Genomic DNA, 27,570 nt, shown 5'->3' on the forward strand with positions numbered 1-27,570 from the left:
GCTGCTCTTTTTGTTGTGGCAAGGAATTGGAAGTTGAGGGGATGCCCATCCATTGGGAAATGGCTGGACAAGTTGTGGTATATGAATGTAATGGAATACTATTGTGCTGTAAGAAACGATGAGCAGGAGAAGTTCAGAGAAACCTGGAGAGTCTTGCATGGGCTGATGATAAGTGAGATGAGCAGAACCAGGAGAACATTGTGCACAGTATCATCAACATTGTGTGTTGATCAACTGTGATAGACTAGATTCTTCTCACCAATCCAATGGTACAAGAAAGTTCCAAAGGACTCATGATGAAAAAGGCTCTCCAAATCCGAAAAAAAAAAAAAAAAAGAAACTGTGGAATATGGACACTGACTGGACCATACTATCTCTTTTGTTTTTGGTGCTGTTGTTTTTCTTTTTTGAGTTTTTTCCTTCTTGCTCTGATTCTTCTTGTATAATATGACTAATGCAGAAATATGTTTAATGTTATATATCAGATTACCTGCTGTCTAGGGGAGGGGGGCAGGGAGGGGAGGGAGAAAAAATTTGAAATTTGAAATCTTATCTAAACAAAGGTTGAAAACTTTAATTAATTAATTTTAAAAAAGAAAAAAGAAAAAGATAGTATTGACAAAGAGTTGAGTATATCTAAATGATAATTAATAAATTCTAATTGGACTGGGGTTTTTTTACTTCTAAATGTTACTATTTTCATATGCTTATTTTGTAGGTGGAATTCAAAAAATTCTATTAAATAAATAAACATTAATGCAAAAGTAAAACAAAGTTAAGTGATATGTCTGAGGAATATTTCAAAAGCTAGTGTGAAAAAAAACAAAACAAAAAAAAAAAACAAGTGGGCAGCTAGGTGGCGCAGTGGATAAAGCACCGGCCCTGGATTCAGGAGGACCTGAGTTCAAATCCAGCCTCAGACACTTAACAATTACTAGCTGTGTGACCCTGGGCAAATCACTTAACCCCCATTGCCCTGCAAAAAAACAAAACAAAACAAAACAAAACAACAAAAAAAAGCTAGTGTGTCAAGTATTTTCATTAGGCCACACACACATAGATCACATTAAAGAAATTATTTTCAAAACAGTTAAAAAATCAATCCTTTAAGATAAAACCACATTTTCCATGAGAATAATAAACACACCAAGCTATAAACCAGTGGATCAAAATACAATAACACAGCAGTTACAAGGAATTGGATTATTGAAGATATGTATATTGTTAAACTTATCAAAAGTTTAGCTTTTTAAAAATTCAATTTACCAGAGAGAGTTTAGATGCTCTATTTGTATAAAGACAGAGATATAAAACAATTTCTAGTTATGACTAAAGAATGAATATTAACATGAAATATATGTTTCTACTTAAAAACATACCTCAATCCATGAGCTACTCAGCATGCTGTGAAAATATTCTGGAAGGGAAAAAATTTAAAACAATAATTTAATAAGGGCAATAAAAGTATGCAAGTAGTAGATAAATTATGAAATTGTATACATACATACCAAGTCTAGCACAAAGTACACATCTGTGACAGGGGAATTCTTTCCCATCCACTGACTTCATAGTCACATCACAAAGAAATGAACTGTAAAACAAAATACATTATCTGAAGGAAATGTCATTTCTTTGCTTAAAAAAATAAGGCCAGGGGGCAGCTAGGTGGCGCAGGGGATAAAGCACCAGCCCTGGATTCAGGAGTACCTGAGTTCAAATCCAGCCTCAGACACTTGACACTTACTTGCTGTGTGACCCTGGGCAAGTCACTTAACCCTCATTGCCCCACAAAAAAAAAAAAAGGCCAGATAATAAAAGGTTTAATACATTTACTAGTTTCAAAAACAGCATTTATTAAGCACTGAGAATGTACCAGGCAATTTAACCATCAGATAGAACATATGAAAAATCATGTAGAAAAGTATTTATAACAGCAAAAAACTGGAAATTAAGATGGTACCCATCATTTGGGAAAAGCTGGACAAAGCATGGTATATAAATGTAATAAAATACTGTTCAATAAGTAACAATAAAAGAGAATTTCAGATATATTTAGATATATTTGCATTAAATAAAGCAGAATGAAGTGAGCAGAATTTATTCAATAATAATGTAAAAACAAATTGAAAAAAAAAACTTAAGACCTTTATTCAATACCATGATCAACCATGATTTCATGGGACTGATAAACAATACTATACACCTCCTGAGACATAGGCAATGGACTTGATGCAGGATGAAACAGATATTTGTGGACACAGACATTATAGGAATTTGTTTTGCCTGAATGTGCTTGTTTGTTACAGGGGTTTGGTTCTATATTGTTTTCCATTGAAGGGAAGGTAAAAGAGAGAAAAGAGAAATGTTAAGTGCTTAAAAAATGCTTAATGACTTAAATGCAAAAATACAAAAAGTAAAAAAGTATATACAGATACATATATTTACATTTTGAATAAAACAGTAAATTTAGAGAATAGAGTGAGAATTTCAAAGAGAAAATTAGTTAAGCTACAAATAAAGACAATCCTTTCATCCAAAGTTTCTACTTCATAAGTCTTGAAAATAAAAATTAAAATATTCTAAAGAATTTCTAGTAATAGAGAAAATGCAAACATGACAGAAAATGGCAACCACCATAGGTATTTATCTATTAGCTATTTGCTTATCTCTGTGTGTATATAAATGTGTACTAGATAGTTATAATATCAGGATTCATACTGTGAACCTTTATAGGTAAAATAGTGCTATGATTTTTCTGGTACTTTTAGCAATAAACATCTTTAAACAAACTCCAAATTATATATGCTTCATACTGGTACTTAGCATACTGTTTGTTACATAGTTGGTGCTTTTTGGTTACTAACTTACTGACTACTAAATTCTAGGGTATAACTAGTAGTGTTAGAGTTTTTGGTTGAAGCACCAAGTTTTGTGTCAAGGTCATGAATGCGATTACTAAAGTAAGAGTCAATTTACATTGCTCTCTTTTGTGGCTACAGAGTACAACATAAATCCAATCATAGATGGTGAATATCTGGACTCAGACACCTGCTAGCTGTGTGACCCTGGGCAAGTCACTTAACCCCATTTGCCTCTCAATTCCTCGCCAGTAAAATGAACTAGAGAAGGAAAACCACTCCAGTATCTTTACCAAGAAAAACCCAAATAAAGTCACAAAGAGTTGTACACAACTGAACAACAATCTAGTCATACCTAATGACTAAGACATAGAATAAAATATGCAGACATATCAAGAAAGACATATCTCAAGTGCTGGAAAGACAAGTTAGTATGCATATATTTTAAGAATCAATCCTTTTCAAGGACAGCACTATATGCATCATACAACTAAAGTTATATTCCAGAATAAAAGAAAGGAAAAAGGTAGGGAGGGAGAAAGGGAGGAACAAAGGCAGAAAGGAAGGTAGGCTCTCCTCCATCAATACAGTGAAGTTCTTCTGATGTCTTAGTATATGCTTCCTGTATTACACCAATTGCTGCACACCTCCATCATATCCCCAAGAAAGATGAGTGGTAACAGGCAGAAGGATAGAACAGACAAGGTACCCTAATGTGAAGTCTAAACCCATTTCCCAATTTGAATAATAAAATCAAGCACAGGAGGAGGGGAGGGGGAAGCTTCAATTATCCAACTTACCACTGTTTCTGATTTAGTTTTGGTTTATTTCCAGTTTCTGCTGTAACAACATTGATTTTTTCATTTTCAAATTTGACTCCATTCAGTCTACAAAATAAACAAAACTGCTCACTTAGTATAAAAATTCCATACTTCCACCTAAAAAATGTCTAGGTAGCATATATTTCTAAATATTAGAAAAAGATAAGATATAAATTGTGTCATAGAAGTTTAAAGAGTATTTTGCTTTAGGGAGTTTGCATAATATGACCAAGGTTTTTAGTCCCTGCTTGAAACTTATGGACAATAAGTTCTAATCCTAGAAAAATCACTTAATTTAAGTTTTCTATACCTTTGTTTCTTTTTTTTGTTTTTGTTGGTGGGGCAATGAGGGTTAAGTGACTTGCCCAGAGTCACACAGCTAGTAAGTGTCAAGTGTCTGAGGCCGGATTTGAACTCAGGTCCTCCTGAATCCAGGGCCGATGCTTTATCCATTGTGCCACTCAGCTGCCCTATACCTTTGTTTCTTTCAGTAAAGACAGTCAAAAGACTGAGGTCCCAATGTCACAGAGACAAATGATATAAATATACATATCTAAGGTCACCCCACAGACTCTAAGGAGAAAAGAAACATCAGGAACACAGTTTTTTCTCATCAATTCCAAATTTGTAATTTTTCTCACCTGATTCTTTCCTAAATTCACTATAACTGCAAAATTTTGTGAAGTGACATCATACAGTCAACTAAAATAAACCATTGTAAGAGTAGATTCCAGAAACAAAGAATAAGAGCTGTGGAAGTAAAAAAGGGGGCTAAATATTTATTAAAAGAATACTTTGCATCACATTGCTTCTCTGCCAATAAATAATTCTGAATTTCTAGTCACTGCTGGTGACTAACAATTTGAATGTCAGATAATTTTCAGTCATAAGAATGGCATAAAATAGCAATAGATTAGGAGTCAGGAGACTAAGCTTCTAGGCCTAGCATTGCCATGAGCAAGTTGTGGGGATTGGGTAGGCTAACCTCTCAGAAATTCAGGTTCTTCATCTATAAAATAAGAAGGCTGGCCTGGATGACCTCTGAGGTTCCTTCCAGCTCTAGAGTCTATGTCTTAAAAGCCAATCACTCTTCATGCACACAAGTAAAGTACAACACTTAGGCTCTTCCCTCAAGAATTTTACCATCTAGTTTGGGATCCATTATTAAGGCATATGAAACAACTCCACGACCAAATTTTGTTACAATAGTTATTGCTCATAATGATGACACTGGAACACTAAAAGGATATTAAAGTTCCCCTTAAAACAAAGACTACATCATGTTTAATATAGTTTTACCCTGAAATGTTTCTACTTATTTGTAAATAAGTAATGTTATTTATAGTCAGTTCTCAACATTTGTGCATTTAACTTTTGTAACCAAGTATTTTAGTGATTTTTTTTTTTTAGTAACCTCATTTTTACTTTCACATTGGTAACCACACACATTCATAGCTATGTTCAGTAGAGAAAAAATGAGAGGCACAACACACACAAGTTTGTGGAGTGGCTGGTATCATACTAGGGTGGGTTGGCATGATTGACCAGTTGGCTAGAAACATCAAGGATACCAATTCCACCATCAATAGCAGGCTCAAGGTTAAATGTCAACTCGTCTCTACTATTCTCTGATAGTCTGAGCTCCTTAAGGATCTCAAATAACACACAACAAATTATTTCAAGATGGTGCATCCTTTATGATCTTCAAAGTCATCCACCAGTCCTGAAGGACAGTGTCAGAGATGATGTCAAGACATTGCCAGTCTCAGAATCTTCCAACAACAGCAACTAAAGATCCAGCAACCACTCCTCTCGTTATCAGAGAGCAGCCAAGGTAGAGAGGTTAACAACAGTACAGTTGGGAGGATCTGAGTTCAAATGTCATTTCGGACACTTACTAGCTGTGTGACCCTGGGCAAGTCACTTAATCCCAATTGCCTTAAAAATCTGGGGCCATCTCCAGTCATCCTGATATAGATCTTGCCACTGGAAGCAGATGGCTCTGGAGAAAAAAGGTTGGTGACAACACAGCCCTCCCTCACTTAAATCCAATTCAGTGCAAGCCATGACATTACCCCCATGTCATGGTCCTCTTCAAGAACAAAGGACAAACAACACCAGTGCCATATGACACAGAGGAAGGTAAGATTCAGGTTTAAAAAAAGTTTTAATTTTGAGAATTTTATTTGCTGTATGAGTATTTATGGTACTGTAGATTTCATGTGTTATGAAAAGTGAATATTGTTTGAAATCAATCTTTTAAAACTGAGATGAGAGCACAAAAAGTCACAGAATTCTAGGGAATTATTAGCAAAAAAAAATGTTTTGCATGTTACCAAATTCATTTTGTTTACTGCATTTTGTGGGCTATTTCAAGGTTACTGTGTTAGGAAAAGCACATATTATCAGAATTAATGTTTTGTTATAAAAGTTGTATTCAAAAGTATATTTTCAACAATGTGAAAGATTAGAGTTTTTGGTGGTTGCAGGAACTTAACCCCCTTTTCCCCATAGGTTCAATGCATCAACATTCAAATTTTTGACTTACATCATTTTCTAGGAATATTATACATGCAAAAGTTGAGGACTGACTACATTTATAAGGCATATGGTAACTTTCAGATAATCAGTCATGAAAATGTCCATTTCCTTTACACTCAAGAAAACAGAATTTAATTAACTAAGATGCTAATTACAAAGATTCAATTTAAGAAACAAATTCTGAACACAACTGACCATAGAAAGGTCCAGGAAAAATGCAAACTACCTAACCCACCTGCTTTTTCTTTAGTGATGCATGATTACCACAAATCTATCACAGAAATAGACATGAAAGGATAGAGAAAAGGAAATATAAACACTTATCAGATTTTTAAAAAACATCTACAATAACCAGAAATGTAAGTACATAGTCTTAAAAAAAAATAAAATGGAAGGGGAGGAACAGGGAAGAAAGGAAAAGATGCAATGGGAAGAGAATGGGAGTTAGTTAGGAATAACAAAATGTTACCATACTGGGGCAGCTAGGTGGCGCAGTGGATAGAGCACCGGCCCTGGATTCAGGAGGACCTGAGTTCAAATCCGGCCTCAGACACTTAACACTTACTAGCTGTGTGACCCTGGGCAAGTCACTTAACCCCAATTGCCTCAGGAAAAAAAAAAAAGTTACCATACCTACTACTCAAACTGATGATATCAAATTTCTTTGCGACACTTTGCAACATCTTTACAGGATTCACATCTTCACCCATACTTTTGCCCTTTTTAGAAGGCTTCATTTTATTTTTTTGTTTTTCATTGACTGTGTGGACTTGATTACTTCGATAAACTTCCAGTGCTGATTTCTGATTAATATCTTCATGAAAACTCATTTTATCAAAATTGGAAATTAGAGCATCATGATATTCTTCCGGTTTTTCTTTATATACAATTCTTGGTTTATAGCCATGAGTTAAAAAATCACAAGTATCTGTGTAGATGAATTGTAGAAGGTGAGCAAACAAATCAGGGTGAACCTTCTCTATAACAAAGAGATCACATCCTACAGCATCTTCATCTTTGCGGTAAACATCTGGACAATCAACAGAAACACCATCTGAAGTGAATAACTTCCTGAAAAACTCTGATCGCATAGCCAAAATATACTTGTGCACAGGGAAAGTTTTATTGCCAACTTGAAATGTCACATCATGGGTATTGTCCATCTCATCTGTTTCCTCCAAAAGTGTGCCAAAATCTTCCGCAAAAGATGATGAGGACACAGTTGGAATTTCATAAAGGCTAATAAACAAAAGAGAGCAATCATTTTAAAAGTATGACAAAATTCCAGTACCTTTCATTTTGGAAAATTTATATTAATTGTATTAGAATCAGGGAACTTCCAACTCATCATTTCCTAAAATACTATGGTGCCCAATTTTCACCATGGTAACATCCATTTTCTTTTCTTTCTTTTAAAATGTTCTATTTTCCCAGTTTTGGTCCTCAATTTTTTTCTTTCAAAATGAAGGGACAAATATGAAGTTCTTTGAAAGTAGTACTGACTGGGGCAGCTAAGTGGCACAGTAGATAGAGCACCAGCCCTGGAGTCAGGACACCTGAGTTCAAATATGACCTCAGACACCTGACACTTACTAGCTGTGTGACCCTGGGCAAGTCACTTAACCCCAATTGCCTCATCAAAAAAAAAAAAAAAAGTAAGACTGACCATTTCAACAGGTTAATTCTAAAAATAAATTTTTGAAAGAATGTTTGACATGCCCCCCTCAGAAAAAGGCAAAATAAAATTTAAGTTACATTTTTATACCCAGTGTCTTCAACGATATAAGGTCCTCCCAGTGAGAAAATACCCTCTGCATATCAACAACTGTTTTGCAACTTACAGTCTTGTTTGGGCATTGAAAGATTAAGTGAATTGAACTAGCAAAAGCTAGTATGTTAAGGGGCAGCTAGGTGGAGCAATGGATAAAGCACTGGCCTTGGATTCAGGAGGACCTGAGTTCAAATCCAGCCTCAGACACTTAACACTTACTAGCTGTGTGACCCTGGGCAAGTAGTCACTTAACCCCAATTGCCTAACCAAAAAAAAAAAAAAAAAAAAAAAGCTAGTATGTTAGATACTCCTAGCTAAAAGGACAGTTTTCTATTCATTTCTATTCTAGTCATGTTGCCACAAGAAGCAATTTTAAATATTCACTAAACAGCAGTAAAAGCACAGAACAAAATAGTACACCTGCTTATGATTATGGATTCTCTCAACTTTTAAAATAAAAATTTGTAAGGAGAAAAAATAATAATTCCTACCTTCAAAGGCATTTCTAGGGTATGGAAGATTGGGATTTCCAAATCCAAGTTACTGCAAGCATTAATCAGTAACTCAGAGAAACACCCAATAGAAGTGACTCTGCCAAAGAGTAGTAAAATAAGATCTCAGGTATGCATGTGTATGTATGTGTATATGCATATCTGTGTGTGCGTGTGTATGAAGGAAAGTCAATGGTGTGGTGTTACTGCACCCGGTGCACGTATGTGTGTAACATAGAACACACAATGCACATATATACTTATATGTATAAATATGTATCTGTATATATAACACACACACACCAAAATACATATATACCCACATATACGTATTTGTTGAACTGACTATGCATATATATATGTTGTACATGTACACAGTATATGTACACACACACACAATCAGCCTGCCACTATTACTGCCATAGCATTGCCCTTCTCTCAGCTCAATCCAAATCCCACCCCAATTTATCCATCCCTATAAGTAGCATGACACCATTTTCTGACCTCTTTTCCCATTCAAAGTTGTCTCTGATGTTCATTTTAACTCTACAATATCTACATAAAAATTATGAGAGTACATGGGATACAAAATGACAGTATTAAACACTTTTCTAGGAATGAATGACTGCCTCTACCATTTTAAGCACTGAAGTCTCACTCTCTGGAAGACCTTAGTGCCAAGAACTTTTTGCACATTTTATAAGATATTTATGCCCAGATTTTTGGATACAAATATAGTTGTGCTTTTATAAAAAGCACATTGGGTATCAGAAGCCAGAGCTTTTCTTCAGGGTGATGTGACTGTGATCAAGTGACTTATCTTCCCTGAATCTGTTTTCACATTTCTATAATGAGGATACTAATACTTATTTTATATTTCACAGTGTTATTCCCAGGGGAATCACAGGACTTCAAGCTGGAGGGAAGTTTCAAGGTCACTTATGGCAGACATTTTCATTTTATAGTTAAGAATACCAGAATCCAGGAATGTTAAATGACTTCTCAAAGTCACAGTGCTATATCAAGGAGCAGATTTAGGATTCAAACTTGAGTCTTCCAAATTGAAATCCAATTAGAGAGAGCATATATAAAGTACTTAGTAAAGCAAAGAATGCTTTAAAGAATTATAAATTTAAAGTACCAGAGGCATATAAGTGTCCCCCATATTTAAATTCTACTGCAATATTTTTAACAGCCTTTTCTTTTAGGTTGTAAGCATGTATTTGTTATTCAACAGTAAGCCAAGTCTATCCATGAGTCTTCTTTATCTTTATGACCAATAAAATTCTGTTTTCTCTATAACCTCTATCATACATAGTCACTCAGGAAATTCAGTTTGAATGAGAAACAATTACATATATAGGAGGAAAATACCATTCTCCGCTCCATAAAGAAAACAAAAGATAAATAAAACTTTCAATATTTCATCTACCTTGTCTTAGGGTCTGATTGTAAAACTGCAAAATTACTTCCACTTGGATCCGTGCTGATACTGACAGCTCTGTGGACAAAAGTAAGTTTCGTAAGCCGAATTCTCTCATACACACTACTTGTGTCATAAACACAAGATCCATCTGATGAGGAATTATGGAGGTTTGATATAACTTCTGTTAAAACAAAAACAACAAAATTAAATATCCACTGATTAATGATTCAATAAAACAAAATAAGTAGAAAAGAAAAAGCATTTCTTTTAGAAAAACAGAGCTATATGATAGCCACATCTTCTGTACAGTACGTTGAAAGCATCTTGCAGAGGCTTATTTTCGTCTTTACCTAGCACCTAACATGATTACAGGCACATAGCAGATGCTTAATAAAGGTTTGGTGAAGTGAACTAAACATGACACTCTAATGAGCTATGAATTCATTCCTATGGGTACTCCATTCAATCAATCAACAAGCATTTATTAAGTACCTCCTAGTACCAGGCCTTGTGCTTAGTAATGGAGATACAAAAGCAAAACTGAAATAGTTCTGGCCCTCAGGGAGCTTAGGTTCTTTGGAAGATGCAATAAGTTCATATGTATGTAAATACAATATAGACATAAGCTGACAGATTTAGGGGGACAGCTCTGGTAGCTGAAGGAATGGAAATATTTCATACCAAATATAGTGCCTAAAAAGTGAGGCTTGAAGCAAACTAGAAATCTTAAGTAGTCAGGAAGTATCATTCCAGACATGAGGGACAGCCACTGAAAAAGCACAGAGAAAGAGAATTGAATTCTGTGTGTGAGAAATAGTTAAAAGGCCCCTCTGGATAGAATGCAGACTGTGTGAAAGAGAACAATGTCTAGTAAGGGTGGAAAGATAGGTTGAGGCCCACTTATGATGGCCAGAGGTTATGTTTGCTCAGAGGTAAAAGAAAATCACTGAAGTTTCTTGTGGAAGGAAGTGATGTATCAAACTTGAATTTTAGAAAAATCACTTTAACAGCTATATGGAACACAGGTGGAATGGAGAGAGGCCTGAAGCAAGGAAAACATTTAGGAGACTTCTAAGAGCCAGGCAAGAGGTGATAAGGACATGAACTAGGGTAGTAGTTATATGTACAGAGAAGGGGACAGATAAGAGATTATTCTAGAATTAGAAACAACAAAATCTGGCAAATGATTGGATATGTAGGGCAAGAGATGGTGAATAGTTGGGAATTTTACCAATGTGGTAAACCAAGACATCAAGAGTCTCTCCCTGCCTTAGTGGATTATGTTCATTAGTTGCTGTGATGAAAAACATTACTAGGACTGTGGCCAACCTTCATAGGAAAAGCCTCTTGGAACTTAGGTAGGTCATAGATAACAGACATCTAGTCCACTGTAGGGTCCATACTGATATCTTTAAAGTCTAACAGGGCCTGCTAGACTTACTATATTATTAATATATTTTTCTTGAATTTTGTTTTAAAATTCAAAAATATATACATTTAGTTCAGCATCAGAACATCTCCATTACATAGTTAAATGAAAAAGATTTAATTTTCCTCTACTTTTTTTTAACAATTAAAATTTTTTCCCCCAATTAACAAGTATACCCAATGAGGAAAAAAAGCAAGAGACCCCCTGCAACCAATATATATTGTATAGGTAAGCAAAGCATATTCCCATATTGGCCATGTATTACAACACACATCTCATTCTGCATATCTAGACCATCACCTGTCAGAAGGTGGGCAGAATTCTAAATTATTGGTCCTCTGGAATCATGGCTGATCAATCCATTGATCAGTTCTTAAGTCTTTCAAAATTGTTCATTTTTACAATATTTTTATAGTATAAATTGTTCTACTCAATCTGCTCACTTAACTCTGCATCAGTTCAAAATGAAATATGAGGCAGTGTCCACCTTTCCCACCCCACTTCCTTCACTGTACATATTTCTACTTGTGTCCCCCAGCTTGTGTGAGATAAGTTCTCTCTTTGTCCCATTCCTCCCTTTTCTTTCCTAGTGAATCATTTTCCCCCTGCACTTCGTTTCTTCTAAGATCATCAAAACAGCAAAAATCATTCCCAGCCCTTCAACTAATTTAACTCCTTCCTAGGACCCCTGCTAGCATCACTGTTCTTAGGGAACATTTATATCCTCCCCCCATTAGAAAACAAACATTTCATTCTCAGTTTTTTTTCCCAACTGCTCACTTGCTCACTTGTATTTACCTTTTTATGTTTTTCTTTACTCCTTTGTTTGTAGTTCAAAGTTTCTACTCAGCTGCAGTCTTTTCATCAGGAATGCGCGATCCCCCTGTAAAATTATCTCAGTTTGCTGAGTAAGCTATTCTTTGTTTTAAGCCTGTGTCTTTTGCCTTTTAGAATACTGCATTCCATGCTCTCCACTCCTTTAGAGTGGAAGCTGCTAAACCTTCTGTAATTCTTATGTAACTATGGTTCTTCAGTAATTGAATTCTTTCATTCTGGCTACTTGCAGTATGGTGGGTTTTTTTCCCCTTTGACTTACAGCTTTAATTTTTGGCTATGATGTCCTTGGGAGTTTTCATTGTGGGGTTCCTTTCAGGAAGTGACCAAGAGATTCTATTTTCATTTTGTTTTCTGGTTCTCAGAAATCTGGGCAGTTTTCTTTCATGATTTCTTGAAATAAGATAACCAGGATCTTTTTTTAATTTGGTCACAACTTTAAAGTAGTCCAATAATTCTTAAATTCTCTCTTTGATATATTTTCCAAGTCAGTTTATATATATATATATATATATATATATATATATATATATATATGAAGCATCTTACATTTTCTTCTATTTTTTTCAATCTTTTTTTGCTTTGTTATTTCTTGCAGTCTCATGGAATTATTAACTTCAATTTGCTCCATTCTAATTTTCAGGAAGACTGTTATTTAGATTAGATTTTATATCTCTTGTGCTAAGCTATATATTCTTTTTCCAAGTCTCACCTCCATAGTTCTCATTTCTTTTCCAACTCTTTTCTCTACCTCTCATTTCACTTAAAATGTCATTTTAAACTCATTTTTCCACTGCTGTATGATTTCTTCTAAGAATCTAAATGATCTTTTGGTAAAGTTGTGCTTCTGCTTTGAGGATTTCCTTGTAGGTGTTTTGGAGTAATTCCTCTTTTGAGTTTACATCTTGGGCATCCTTGGCCTCAGAATAATTCTTAATCTTTTTTTTTTTTTGATAAGTCATTCTTCCAGCAATCTGCTCTAAGTAATGCAATATTGGGGGCCTGAATGAGAGCATCTAGGAGAACCCCCCACCCCTACCCCCGCACTGCTAACAAATACAAGATCCACAATATGCTCGGTGTGATGCTTGAGATTCTGAGTCCATATTCTAGGCCCCAAGCTGCTGTCCTGGATGAGAAGCGGAGTACGAAATCAGAAGGTAAGTTCTTGGAATCCTACACTGTCCAACTATATCAAGACTCTGGGCAATGAGTCCACAATGCCAGGAATCCTGTTCCATAGTTCCTGACTTGGTTACATACATGTAAGTCAAATCTGTGATCTTGGGCTATGAAGATGACCTTTTGTAGTTCTTCTTTTTATTTCCGACTCATTATTTGATTTGGTGTTCTTCTTAGATCATTACTGAAGTAGCTGTGGGAAAGCTTGGCTGTACTACTTTCTCTTACTTCACCATCTTGGCTGTGACCACTGGTATAATCTTTGAGAAACCAGCGTCACCTCCATGCCATATTAAGATATCAAACCAAAATTTTAGCAGAACAATACAAACTAATGATAATTGTAAAAATATGTGGCATTTTGGTGGGTCAATTATGCCTGATCATGAACTGCAAAATGCTACAGATAATTCTAAATAACTTATAACAAAATATAATTCACACTTAGTTTGGAAATCTAAGCAACACCCTATTTATCTACATCCACTACGTTTTTTTAAAAGCTGCCAAATAAAAAAGGTGGTGACCACAGGAATTCTTTATCCTTCTCTAATGCCATCACTTGGGATTTCCCCTCACCATCTTTCTTTAGATGCTATAACACTGTGCCTGCCTGTCCCTGTTTCCCATTCTGAGACTAGTCTTTCTATCTTGAATCAAGTCAAGATCAGAGTGGGGTTTGAGGAAGTAGGCTTGGTTGTGGCAAGTAGTGAATAGAACAGCTACATTTCCTTTATTCCTTCTACTGCTGTTTCCCCCAATCCCAACTACATTCCATTCCATCTTCTGATCTCCCATTTAGAGGCCCCATGAGACAAATTAAATGTCCTGAATAACCTGAGCCCTATTAACTCAGAAACTAACCTTCCTTCAGTCTTTTGTGTACAAGGACCCACAATTTAATCCTTATTTGGGATTGTTCCTTTTAGAGCTTTGTATAATCCTCCCATTTACAACCAAATAAAGTCATTAGAAAATGTATGTGGGGGCAGCGAGGTGGCGCAGTGGATAGAGCACTGGCCCTGGATTCAGGAGGACCTGAGTTCAAATCCAGCCTCAGACACTTAACACTTACTAGCTGTGTGACCCTGGGCAAGTCACTTAACCCCAATTGCCTCACTAAAAAAACCAAAACCAAAACCAAAAAAAGTGCAGAATGTGACTGTAAAGAATTGTTGAGGTTTTTATGCCTTGGTGCGCAGTGGTCTAGGGCTCCGCAAACCACACCGAGCTCTACCCACTGGTTGTAGCCGTTGCCATGGCACTGGTACCTCATGTCATCACCACTTGCCGACGCCTACATGGGCCTGGCAAAATTATAATGATTGGAAGCCTAGTGAGGGCAGTCATGTGACTGTCAGAGCGGCCATCCAATTGGCCTGGGGACTGTGTGGGGGTGCTAGGAGAAGGGAGGTTTTTTTTGGTCCGGCATTCTAGCTGGAAGCTGGAAGGCAACAGGAGTGGGGCTGTGTAATCTCAGCTGATTCCTGGTCGGTGGTATTTTTTCAGGTTGTATAATTTCCCTTTCCCCATTTTATTTCCTTTCCCTTGATCCTACTGATCCTGTTTGTAGTTTTTTTTTAAGTTCATTCTTGTTAAAATAAATCCTGTTCTGTTTTGAGGGAGGCTGCCGGTCTCCTTCCTTGCCCCAATATTGCGGCAAGCCGCTTAGCTAACACTCCCCAATTAAAAATTGGTCCCCACATGACCCTTCCTAAAGCAGTCCAGAGAAAGTGAAATAAATATACCAGTTTCTCAGGCTTGTATATAATTAATGAGGAAACATGCCAGAATCCCAAGGATTCCTTCTAATGGGAAGCCCTAACCATATTATCCCATTCCCCACAAATTGACATTCCAGTTCCTGTTCCTTACCCTACTACCACCACCTCTCCCCAACCACACTGCAGGTCCTTCCCTTTCCCCAAACTTCAGAGTCCCTGCTCTCACTGCTGGATAGAACTAAAGGACATATGAATCCTTTGGAAAAGAAGGAAGATGTATATCTGACATGCTGAATGCATTCTCCCCCAGAATTATTGTACAAGGTGCTTTAGATGCATTATTTGTTAATAAAGAAGTTTTGTGACTGCCAGCTTGGGAACCTAACTTCCATGGTATAACATTACTTCCATGGGAAAACAGGGTCCAAATACCAAACAACTTAAAAACCAACTTTTGAGACAAAACCCATTTTCCTAAATTAAAGACTACATATATGTCATATGCATGTTGATTAGCTTAATTTTATATTTTGAGGATAATATTAAAATTAGTTTGTATTTCCTAACATACATACATTAACTGATAAGACAAAAAATGTATAGAATAACACTGGCATAAGAAGTCACCCTAGCTTTATTAAATATATACAATGGGGGGCGGCTAGGTGGCTCAGTGGATAAAGCACTGGCCCTGGATTCACGAGGACCTGAGTTCAAATCCAGCCTCAGACACTTGACACTTACTAGCTGTGTGACCCTGGGCAAGTCACTTAACCCCCATTGCCCCGCGCAAAAAAAAAAAAAATATATATATATATATATATATATATATATATATATATATATATATATGCAATGACCTAACTACTATAAAGCTTTTAATATATAGCCAATTAAAAGCATTCTGCAGATAATTGATAAAAGTTGCTAAGTTACAAAAGAGTAACTGCAAATAGACAAAATAATTTATATTTTCAATTATTGTATTTCACTGGGATTTTTCCCAAAAAGGAATAAACAAAACCCATCTCTACTTTTTCCATAATAAAATAAACATTAATAAAAATGTTACATACAATTATTTAATTTTTTTTAAAAACTAGTCTTCAAATGTTGTTGTTGTTTGTCCTTCGTTCTTGAATAGGACCAGGTCGTGACTTGCAGTGAAATGGATTTAAATGAGGGAGGGCTACGCTAAGTCACCAACCTCAATCTTTCCTCCAGGGCCATCTGGGTCCACTGGCAAGATATATATCAGGATGACTAGAGGTGGCCCCGGATATTTAAGGCAATTGGTATTAATTGACTTGCCCAGGGTCACACAGCTAGTAAGTATCTGAGGAGACATTCAAACTTGGGTCCTCCCAACTTTAGGGCCAGTGCTCTACCCACTGGAAAAATAACTTAGCTGTCCCTTTTGTTCAAACATAATCTGATCCTGAAGAGCACTATGAGAATGAAAGGCAATGTTATAGCTTTTATATGTAGAATATAATAATGTTCAAATACTGGTAAAATTCTATTCCCCTTTTAACTTTTCCTCTAGCCAGAGAACAATATAAAAAGAATCATAGCTTCATGAACTGCTGCACATTACAACAAGCAAATAAAATGCTTGAGATAATTAAGACCCTTTGTATATGCACAAAAGATAAGGAAATGAACAATTTTACTAAAAAGGGGAAAATAAGAGAATAAAGACCACTTGCAAAACAAGAGACATATTTTTATGTAAACTAGACTCTTTACAGATAAACTGACCTTTCTTTTCAGTATTCTTTTTTCCTTCTTCAAGCCATTTCCCTGTAAATCCTTCACCATCTTGGGTAACAAACAGTATTTCATTCCTGTTTAAAGCAATGTCAGACATGAAGACCTGGCGACCATAAGCCCATCGACACTGTTTCATGTAGCTGCTCACTGATTTCCAGCAAAACACCTGGAATAAAATCAAAATTTAATCGGAAAACAAATACGTCTGATCAATCAAAATGTAAATTTTATGGCAATTAAAGAAAATATATTGGAAAACTTTGACTAGAATACCTGAATTTTCATTTTAGCATAAAAGAATACAAAAGGAAGGAAGTAGAGAAGGAAGGAAGGAGGGAGGGAGGGGAAGGAGGGAAAGAGGCTTCTGGGCTTGATCTCATGATCACTTGCCATTTATTTCAGCTCTAGAATCCACAGGTATGACAACTTTGAAGACTTTGTGTGACAAAGGCAGGCTGAAAACCAGACCACAACCAGCTAGCAAAATGAAGTGTGTCCCCAGACTAAGATAAAGTCTTTTCTCTGTGACACCTATGTCTGGGTAGAAATCATAGTCCTCTGTCTCAGAAAATTATCAAGGCATTAGCAATGCCCAAGATTCTCTTTGCCTCAGCAAGCAGATTTTGAGCCAGGGCACAAAGTACAAAGAAGGCAAGATTATCCAACCACCAAGCCCTCATTTCAGTCTTCGTTAGGCATATCTGTCAGCAGCAAAACCTGAAAAGGTTTCCATTTATGCCTATATTATCAAACACTGGAAGGTATGTAGGAAAACAGTAACACTAAAGTACTATATTAGTGGAACACTGAAGTGGTCTAACAAAGCTGAAAAACAACTTGACATTATGGAAGAATAGTTATTAAACCTTACCTACTGATTCCAACTCCTGGTCATATGCCACAAGGAGATCAAAGACAGAAATAAAGGTACTAAGTATCACTAAAGGTTGGTTATAGTACTTTTTGTAATAGCAAAAATAATTTGAAATAAAGTAGGTACCCATTAACTGGGCAGCTAGGTGTTACAGTAGATAGAACACCACACCTGAAGTGATGAAGACTCATCTTTCTGAATTCAAATCTGGCCCCAGACACCTACTAGCTATATGACCCTAGGGAAGTGACTTAACCCCGTTTGCCTCAGTTTCCTTATCTGTAAAATGAGCCAGAGTAGGAAAAGGCAAATTGCTCTAGCATCTTCGACAAGAAGACCCTAAATGTGGTCACAGAGTCAGACATGACTGAAATGACTGAACAACAATATATTATCTAGGGAATAACTGAACAGTAGTACATGAATGTATTGGAATACTAGCAAGTGGATATGAGGAATTCAAATGACAAAGGAAAACAATAAACTGATTTAAGAGAAGTAGTAACAGGTGGACAACAGACACAGTGACTATAATAAGTTAATGAATAAACTTTATTGTACCTGCTATTTTCAAGCACTACTAGGTATGGGGGATAAACAAATACAAAAAAAGAAATAGTCTCTCTCTTCAAGGAATTTACATTTTATTGGAATATATAACATGTACCAAAATAAGTATATTCAATGTAATATATGCATGGAGAGAAGTACTGGAAGCTGGGTGGGATGATCAGAAAATAATTCATGTGGCTCCTGACCTAAACTTTCAAGGAAACTAGGGATTCTAACAGGATTAGGGGACAGGCTGGGTGAAAACACAAGAACACTATGAAAGGGTAATTAAACTTGCCAGTCTTGGTCCCAGAGAATAAACAATGAAACACATTCATTTCTCTTCCCTTAGTATAGCGGTGAGTGAAACAATGGTAGTAGGATGCTGCATGCACTATCTGGCACATCATTTTGTCAGTTGTTTTTGCTTAACCGTTTTTCTTCATAAAAGCGAGAGTTCTATTGGGGTGTGGGGGTGGGGAAGGAATACATTAACAAGTGCCTATTATGTAAACAACCCAAATTATAACTACATCATTTAAAAAGTAAAGGAGAAACAGGACTATTTTATCATGGCTTTTTAAAAAAATGTCAAATGACATATAAGAATCTTGCTCTAATAGGATATGTTTTCAGATAATAGGATATGTTTTATCATGATTAAAAAAAAATTAGCTGGCATAGCAGTGCCCATAACATATAATTCAGGGATTCTTAAAATTGGATTCATAGGCTTGGTTTTTTAAAAATATTGATAATTATTTCAATGTAATCGGTTCTTTCCAATCCTATGCATTTCATCCATTTTAAATTAGTATTCTAAGAAGGGGTTCAAAGGGTTCACTAGATTATTGAAGGGGACCATGTCACACACACAAAAGGTTATGAATTCTTCTTATGATTAAGGTATCTTTTTCAAACACTCATGCGGTCATAACAGACCACGTGACAAAAAGAAGAAAGAAAACAAGTATGCATAGAAATAATAGGAACTGTACTCTCCATATCAGTTTCTAAAACATAATTTGTAGAAATCTCAAGAGAAACAATCAACTCATTTGTGCTAATGGAAGAGGGGAAGATGAAAGTATGGTTAAATCTGTATTCAAAAAGGCAGTTATACAAGGAGTACTAATTGGAAAAAACCCTCCCCTAAACACATAAAAAATACAAGCTAAAGAAATAGCATACATTGGACATAAAAAAGGGATTAGAGTGCCACCTACTGTCCAGAGTAGACATCTAAGGTAGCTTCAAAAAAATGCAATTAAAATGGCATCTGCATTAAACTAGTTCCTTTGATTATTCCACCTTTTATGTGTAAAATTTAAATGTGTAAAGCTAATCTTTCTAATACTTTTGCTTTTCTTGAAACATTATTATAATTTCTAGGTTAATAGGGAATTTTAGACCAAATTATTAGGAATGCATCTTTGGAATGCAATCTGACAAATTAATGGATACATGACATTATTATACTTGGCTGAACCCCCCCATAAGATAATTTGGGGGGGGGGGGGAGGGTAGAATGGGGCAGTTTACAGAACTATACACCAAATTCTGAAAAAAGTGGTAGAAAGTAAAGGTTATCATTTATAATCTTAATACCATACCACAAAGGTATTACAGAAAAAAGCGACTCTAGCCTCAAAAGGCAAAAGAGGCAATTTAAAATAATAAAAAGGGGCAGTTAGGTGGCACAGTGGATAGAGCACTGGCCCTGGATTCGGGAGGACCTGAGTTCAAATCCGGCCTCAGACACTTAACACTTACTAGCTGTGTGACCCTGGGAAAGTCACTTAATCCCAATTGCCTCACTAAAAATAAATAATTAAATAAAATAAAAAGGGGCAGTTAGGTGGTGCAGTGGATAAAGCACCAGCTGGCCTCATACACTTGACACTTACTGGTTGTGTGACCTTGGGCAATTCACTTAATCCTCATTACCCCACCCCCTCAAAAAAAGAAAAGAAAAAAAAATCAGCTTTTACACAATATGCCTAGGTAGCACAGTGGATAGAGTAGGTATTGTTGAAATGTAATTCCAAAGCCAAGTGTAAAAGACTTCTAATTAAAGTGCTATTTTAGCTTATTCCTGACCCTTCTCTCCTTCCCCTCACTACTGACAATAATTTAGAACATTTATCTGAAAGTATTTTGAACTCTGACCCATTAGGATTCATTTGAATATGAAACTGAAAAACAGTTGAGTATATACCTAAAATATGCCAGTAGATGGAACCATAAGGTTAGCACTTCAACTTCTAAAACTCCAGACTACAAAAATAGATGATAATCCTAAAATGTACTTTAGTTCCATCACTGGAAAAGAAAAGGCTATATGAAATTACAGGACAAATCATTCTCCAGTAACTATAACTTTTCTCAGTATCATTCATATAAAACATTTATGTATGTGAATATATAGGGGTATATGTATGTGTGTGTGCACATACATGGCATCACACATATTCATCAATGGCATCATATCCCCTGTACTGATTTTAGTCCCACAGAACATTTTAGTCCAGAGAACAAAAATCAATAGTCTGCCAATTTAAAAGAAAATAAAGATATTTTCCTGCATTAATTCTAAGAAACTAACTTGAATTCTACACACGAGTGGAAGCATGGTATAATGAACAGAGCTTGTCCTTCCTCTGACATCTAACAGCTGAAACTGGGTACGGCTGAAACTGGGTATGTCACTTGACCATTCAGTGCTCTAGGTTAGAGATGTCAAGCAGCCAGTTCAAGTGTACCTGAGATGATTAAAATGTAACTTGGCGGGGGAGGGGGGGGCAGCTAGATGGCTCAGAGGATAGAGCACTGGCCCTGGATTCAGGAGTACCTGAATTCAAATCCGGCCTCAGACACTTAACACTTACTAGCTGTGTGACCCTGGGCAAGTCACTTAACCCCAATTGCCCCTCAAAAAAAAAAATGTAACTGGGGAATATTTAATAAAATAAAATAACATTACATTACATTTTAAAACTAAGTCATTACATAGTCTTCAAGAATCCTTAGGTACAGATTAGGGGTCCTCATTTCTATTTGACTTTGATACCACTGCTCTAGATAACTTTAAAATATAAGTCTTAGAGAAGATTTTGGCAGAAAAGGTGCCAATATGAATTTGTAGTTTCTTTATCTGGAGGTTCTTTATATCAACAAAATCAAAGGTCTGATCCCTATGCCTATTTCCTATAGATATATTTGTACCTTTATAAGCATGTATGTGTGTGCATATGATGTTCTGGCAGACCTCAGCAAACTGGTAATCCTGAATAAAAATCTATCAGTATGCCTTTCATTAGATGACTAGCTTAGCTAAATTCAGAAAGGCTCAGCAAAAGGTTAACCAGCAAGCGATTAATTTGTTAGGCTAGTGCACCTCGTGAAAACCTTTGGCTAAAATATGGAGGTATTACAACTGACTTTGGCAGAAGAAATACCTGTGTCTATGAAATCAAGAAAGTTGTGAAGTATTAAAATAAATATATTTACTAAATCAAGAATAAAAAGTAGAGCGGAAAAAAGTCATAGCTTTATAGATGTACAGCTAGAAAAGACCTTAGAGCTCACCAAGTTCAATTCCCTCACTTTCTGGATAAGGAAGAAGAGTCTCAGAAAGACTAGGGGATTTATTCAAATTTACCCTGGCGGAAAGTAACAAAGAAAAGATTCAAACCCAGGTCCCTGATTTCATATCCAGCATTTTTTTTTACTGCAACAAATTGCCTTCACATTTTTGTGGGGTTTTTCCCCAGACCTACCAGTTTATAATTTTTGCATTTAAAAAGGCCTGTTAAATGCTATTTTGCATTTATGAAATTCATTCTAATTTATGCAATGCTTCAATATAGATTTCAAGGAACCACAATCAAAATGCCTCAACTTATTTCCAGTCTATAAGACAGCAAAGAATCTATTTTAAATTAGGACTTTACAAAGCAGTACTGAGTAATATAAGAGCACTAGTAAAAATTTATCTAGATGTAATCATGGTTCCCCATTCAAATAACATCCCCTAATTATACAATATTAAATACCAAAGTAATTTAAGGAAACAAAGTATTTTTTAAAACCAAATCACACATACCTAGATATTTTTATTTATCCTTATATATTTCTAGTTATAAAAGAAACTACTTATATATTACTTACTCTCCCAGCTTCGTCCAGCGCAAGAATACAAATTTTTTGACCCCCATTTTCTTTCAGATGTTGAGGATCAACCCTGTATTCCATATGTCCCCCAGACACAAGAACCTTTTTCAAGTTGAGTTGCCTAAGTGGATAGAAGAGTAACCAGTTAGCATTTCCCACAAAAGAAAATGCTTAATTTTAAAGAATTGCCTAGTATAGCAATCAGTAGAAGCAAACTGAAATGACACAAAATTATGAGGAGACCAAAGTTTGGCTTAGTTTTACCCAGCCTCTCCTATCTAAGCCTGATCTTCCTTCCACTGTGCTTCCACTCATCTTACCTGGCCCCTCAACAAGTAGCCAATGTTTTCCTATTCTCTTTCTAATCCTCTGTCAAAACGTCAATAAAATAAACTCATTCATACTAAGTTATAAAAGACTGATAAAGCTTAATATATTCATTCTCCAAAAATGATTTACATTTCAACAAAGAAAAAGAAAAGTCAATGAAACTATGAAGTATTTTACATTCTAGTATCATTACACAAGTAAAGACGTATTTTTTGAATAGCTAGAACTATCCTGGTACCTTTTATATATGTACTTCTTCATAAAGTTAGTTTTAAAAAGAGTCAACTAAAATAAAACACCTCTATTGGTGACTTAACAACTTATGTATAATTCTTATACTTCTGTGCTTTTCTAGCTACACAGTATCTCAGTGACACAAGCAACTTTTGAACAGTTTTAAGGTTCAAAAGAGATAAAATTATCTGCCCAATATGCTAAAGTAAATTAGTCTACTTTGCTAACTGTAATTTTTTCCCCATAACAAAATAATCTTCTGTATTAAAGATCTAGATGCAATCTATATTTAGGAAGCAAAGAAACAAGGACACACCTAATTAAAAGTAGTGAGCTACGTGGTATGATTTGAGGGATAAAGAAGAGTTTATCTATCCTAAAATGTCTCCCCATCTGTTATAGTGACTGAAATCCAACAATTAATGATTCACTCCTTGTGGTCTCAAAGAGATTTACCCTTCTTTAGAAGGGTAAATATCCTGGCAATGAATTTAAGCAAGACCATATGACCACACAAAGTAAATTATTAGGTACTGTGGAAGAGAAGGAGATAGAAGGTAGCAAAAACATCTTTTACTTACTTCACAATTTTATCGCCATTTTTAAACATATGATACCAAAAATGTGAAAACATACATAAAGAGGCAGTATGGAATAGTGAATAGAGATTCTAGAGTCTAGAGCATTCAGTGTAGAGCACCCAGCTCCAAGTCCTGTCTCCAATATATATTAGCTATGTGATCATGGAAAAATCACCTACCCTGTCAGACACCCAGGAGGCAACCCTCTAAGACTCTTAAGTTATAAAAGACTTGCCAATCTTTATCAGGAGACATTTATGCATAGAGTACCTTACCATGGTGAAATTCAAGGTCCAAACCAAATCAAAACTAAAAAACCTTTATTAGTGCAGTGTGTATTTTACATCCATAAAGAATTCAGGAAATATAACTAAGAAGTCTATATATCTGATGGCAATGAAATTGGCACTGCCTGAAGAAAGGCACAATAGACATCATAGGCCTACATTTAGAGACTGAAATAGTAAGCACGTAGAGGAAAACTGGAGTAATTTCTGACACAAGCATTGCAACTTGGCTACATTCTCTTGTTCATTAGATCCACACTTTCTTTGAGGGGAGGAAGAAAAGGCCAGAAGAGTATGAAGAGACACTTAGCACAGGTTCTGAGCTTCATGACATTAAAAGGACTAAGGAGCTGGGTGTCCAGGAACTCAAGGTTTGGTAGATGTGAGCTTGTTCTGCACTTGAGATGTTTTCAGGTGTAACTGGAGTGACGCCACCTGCTGGAGATTTACTGTAGAAAAGCTCTGCCATGAGGAGAAAGCGTCTGAGGGCAAGCCATGCTGCTTAGAAGGTCAGTTCCTTGGCATCAGGCAGTGACGTTTGCTCATGGGTACTGACTATCAAAGCTATCAGCCAATTAGCTTGGAGAGGTGGGGGGGGGGGGGATGTTCCCAGTTTCAGAGGTGACTTGTGGGATGAAGAAAGGGCGAGGCTTGCTCTCTCTCTCTCTCTCTCTCTCTCTTTCACGAGGACCTCTGGGGGGAGCAGAGCTGGAGACGTGGGCTCCCTGAGATAGATAGCTGAATCTAGGCCTCTTTCTCTCTCTTCACCAAATTCTTATTCTCCTTAATAAATGCTTAAAAGTCTATAAACTCTTGCTAAAGCTTATAATTTATTGGCGACCACTCATTAGATATTTTAGACAGTATAGAATTTTAGCCCCTTACACAGGGTATGCTTGTTCCATGTCATCTTGGGAGGTTTTGAGACTGGCACCTAATGTGAGCTTATTGGAGCTCCTAGGCACTCATTCATCCTATCAGTCACTTATGTAAGGGATCCTGAGTCCTAAGGAGTAAATAAACAAAAGATGTCTTGCTCCAAAGGGCACTCAAATCTATCAGAGGGAGAGTTTCAGCAGATATCAGGGCAGTAGGAAACTACTCTAAAGGGGCTCTGGATTTTGGCTGATATTCTTGTGGGGGGAAAATGAAGAGATGTAGGCTAGACGACAGTACAGTAAAGTGGATTCTGAACTCAGTGTAGGGCAGTCATTAATGACTTGATATTCATTTGGAAGGTGTTCAGTACAGTGACCCAGGACTCCCTGCTTGGTTTGCCCTAGGCTATTTAATATTTTTAGAATATCATTTAAGGATAATGTATATCAAAAATATGCTAGGTGGGTTAACTAGTATTTAAGATTAAAGAGTCAGGATTTAGATTTTATTTACCAGGCTAGAACAGTGGGCCAAATCTAGTATAATAGAATTTTAAAGGGACAAATGTAAAGTTTTTACACTTGGGTTCAAAAAATTCAACTTTACAAGTAAAAACAGGAGGAGGGAGGGGCAGCTAGGTGGCGAAGTGGATAAAGCACCAGCCCTGGATTCAGGAGTACCTGAGTTCAAATCTGGCCTCAGACACTTGACTTTTACTAGTTATGTGACCCTGGGCAAGTTACTTAACCCTCATTATTGCCCTGCAAAAAACAAAAACAAAAAACAGGAGGAGGTAAGTCAATAGTTCACATGAAAACAATCTGGGGATTTTAATGGACTACAAGCTTAATATAAGGCAATAACATGATATGGAAGCCAAAAAGCCTTACTAAGATTATTAAGACACATTGAGAGAGGCATTACTTCCAGGAATAAGAAGCTGATAGCTCCTCTGTTTTTTGCCTTGATCAGATCATATCTAAAGTACTGTATTCAGTTCTGTGCACCAGTTTGGGAAGGACAATAGTAAATTAAAGAGTGTCTAAAGAAGAATAATTAGGATGACAAAAGATCTTAAGTTCATCCTATATGAGGATATGAGGAAAGAACTGACCAAGTGAAGATAACCAAGATGGAGAAGACTTAAGGGAGACATGAAACTTGCCAAGTATCTAAAGGATTTTAACAGATGAAGAAAACTGAGGTCCAAGGAGGTAAAATAACTTGCCCAAGGTCACATAGCAAATAAGTATAAGATTTAGGTCCTGAATCTTCTGACTGGAAAGACAGTGTGTGCTTATCGGTTGATGAACATGAGTCAACAAACAGTATAGCTCTACTCATAAAAAATTAAGAATGACATAGAGGGGCAGCTAGGTGGCGCAGCAGATAGAGCACCAGCCCTGGATTCAGGAGGATCTGAGTTCAAATCCGGCCTGAGACACTTAACACTTACTAGCTGTGTGACCCTGGGCAAGTCACTTAACCCCAATTGCCTCACAAAAAAAAAAAAAAAAAAGAATGATATGGAAATGTATAAATAAGAAAACAATGTAACATTCCAAAAGCTGCCACCAAAAACAATAGTATCAAAGACAAAGATTGTTCCATTGATGATTTTCACTTTCTTGTTCTTAAAATTCTAATTGTTCACATCAAGCCACCAAAAATAACAAAAACCAGTAGTTGGACATCTGACTTTCCTGGTACTGGGAGAAACGAAAGACAACAGTATCCACATGCCACATAAGAAAAGCTATGACTGAGATAGCAGGTTCTAAACAGGTTGAAACAAGTTAGAGTGGAGGGGAATGGAATTTGCAAGAAATATACACCATTTAAAGAAAAAAGTATTTGGAATCAGGAACAAAGTAGACTGGAATTTGCTGCTGAAGAAGAAAGGGAATCAGAGTTAAAGATGCAAGGCTTAAATATGCCACTCTGGAAAAGGAGATATTATTAGCAACTAAATACTGCTTTGATAGGGCTTAGGTAGAAATGATAGCAATGGGGTCACATGTCCAGGGTAAGTGCTGCCAAAATACACAGTAACTGACAAACCTAGCCTTGAATAAAGCACCTAACTATTCTGGGAGGAGCTTCCTTATCTTTAAAAAGAAGAGACTGAGTTAAAATGATATCTAATGTTCTTAAATTCTATGTTCCTATGAATAGCATTAATGTTATACATGAATGGAAAAAAATTTATTCACCATCTATACCCAGAGGCAATCTACATAAGCATCATCACATCTTTATATATAGTGCCCTTTCAAAATCAAATTTTAAGATCCCAAATCCTAAAACCACAGAGACAAATGAAATGAAAAACAATTCTTTAAAGAGGAAAACACATACTTGGAAGCCATCTTCTTGCACTGATAATCTGCAAGTAAATAAATATCTCCTTTCTTTGTAACACACACTGTGGCACCATCACTTGCAGCAACTAAGGACACAGTGACATCTTTATGATGCAGAGCCGAGACTTGCCGGGGAGTCGTTACACACTTTTCTCCATTGGGATCTAGCAAATACCCTACAAAAGATTGAACAAAGCAAATGAATTTCAAAATATCATTTTGAAGGTTTTAGAATTATTCAATTTTAAATTTCACATATTATTAATAAAGGTCTCTCACCTAGTTGTCCACCATTTAGTCCCATAGTGTAAACAGCTTCTTTAGTCCACAAAACTGTATGAAACCTGCCTGCAGCCACTCCAATAATTGTTCGCCCTTTCAGATTTTTTGCCTGAATCTATACATAAAAACAAATGATAATCTGTAGCAAGTACATGTTCACTGTTA

At 36.1% G+C, this 27,570-nt stretch overlaps 1 protein-coding gene across 1 annotated transcript in view; it reads right to left on the bottom strand.

Annotated features, from left to right (window-relative positions):
• Positions 1-27,570, bottom strand: part of IBTK (inhibitor of Bruton tyrosine kinase) — a 93,710-nt gene that overhangs the window by 41,025 nt on the left and 25,115 nt on the right. Inside the window, exons 7-15 of the mRNA XM_044001957.1 lie at positions 27,403-27,520; positions 27,119-27,299; positions 22,447-22,570; positions 16,839-17,016; positions 9,915-10,089; positions 6,854-7,459; positions 3,659-3,745; positions 1,509-1,591; positions 1,380-1,417 (exon numbers count right to left, since the gene is read on the bottom strand). Coding sequence (XP_043857892.1) covers positions 1,380-1,417; positions 1,509-1,591; positions 3,659-3,745; positions 6,854-7,459; positions 9,915-10,089; positions 16,839-17,016; positions 22,447-22,570; positions 27,119-27,299; positions 27,403-27,520 — 1,590 coding nt within the window. The remainder of the gene's footprint in view (positions 1-1,379; positions 1,418-1,508; positions 1,592-3,658; positions 3,746-6,853; positions 7,460-9,914; positions 10,090-16,838; positions 17,017-22,446; positions 22,571-27,118; positions 27,300-27,402; positions 27,521-27,570) is intronic.

This window comes from Dromiciops gliroides, chromosome 4 (genome assembly GCF_019393635.1).
Source record: "Dromiciops gliroides isolate mDroGli1 chromosome 4, mDroGli1.pri, whole genome shotgun sequence".
NCBI classification, from domain to species: domain Eukaryota; kingdom Metazoa; phylum Chordata; class Mammalia; order Microbiotheria; family Microbiotheriidae; genus Dromiciops; species Dromiciops gliroides.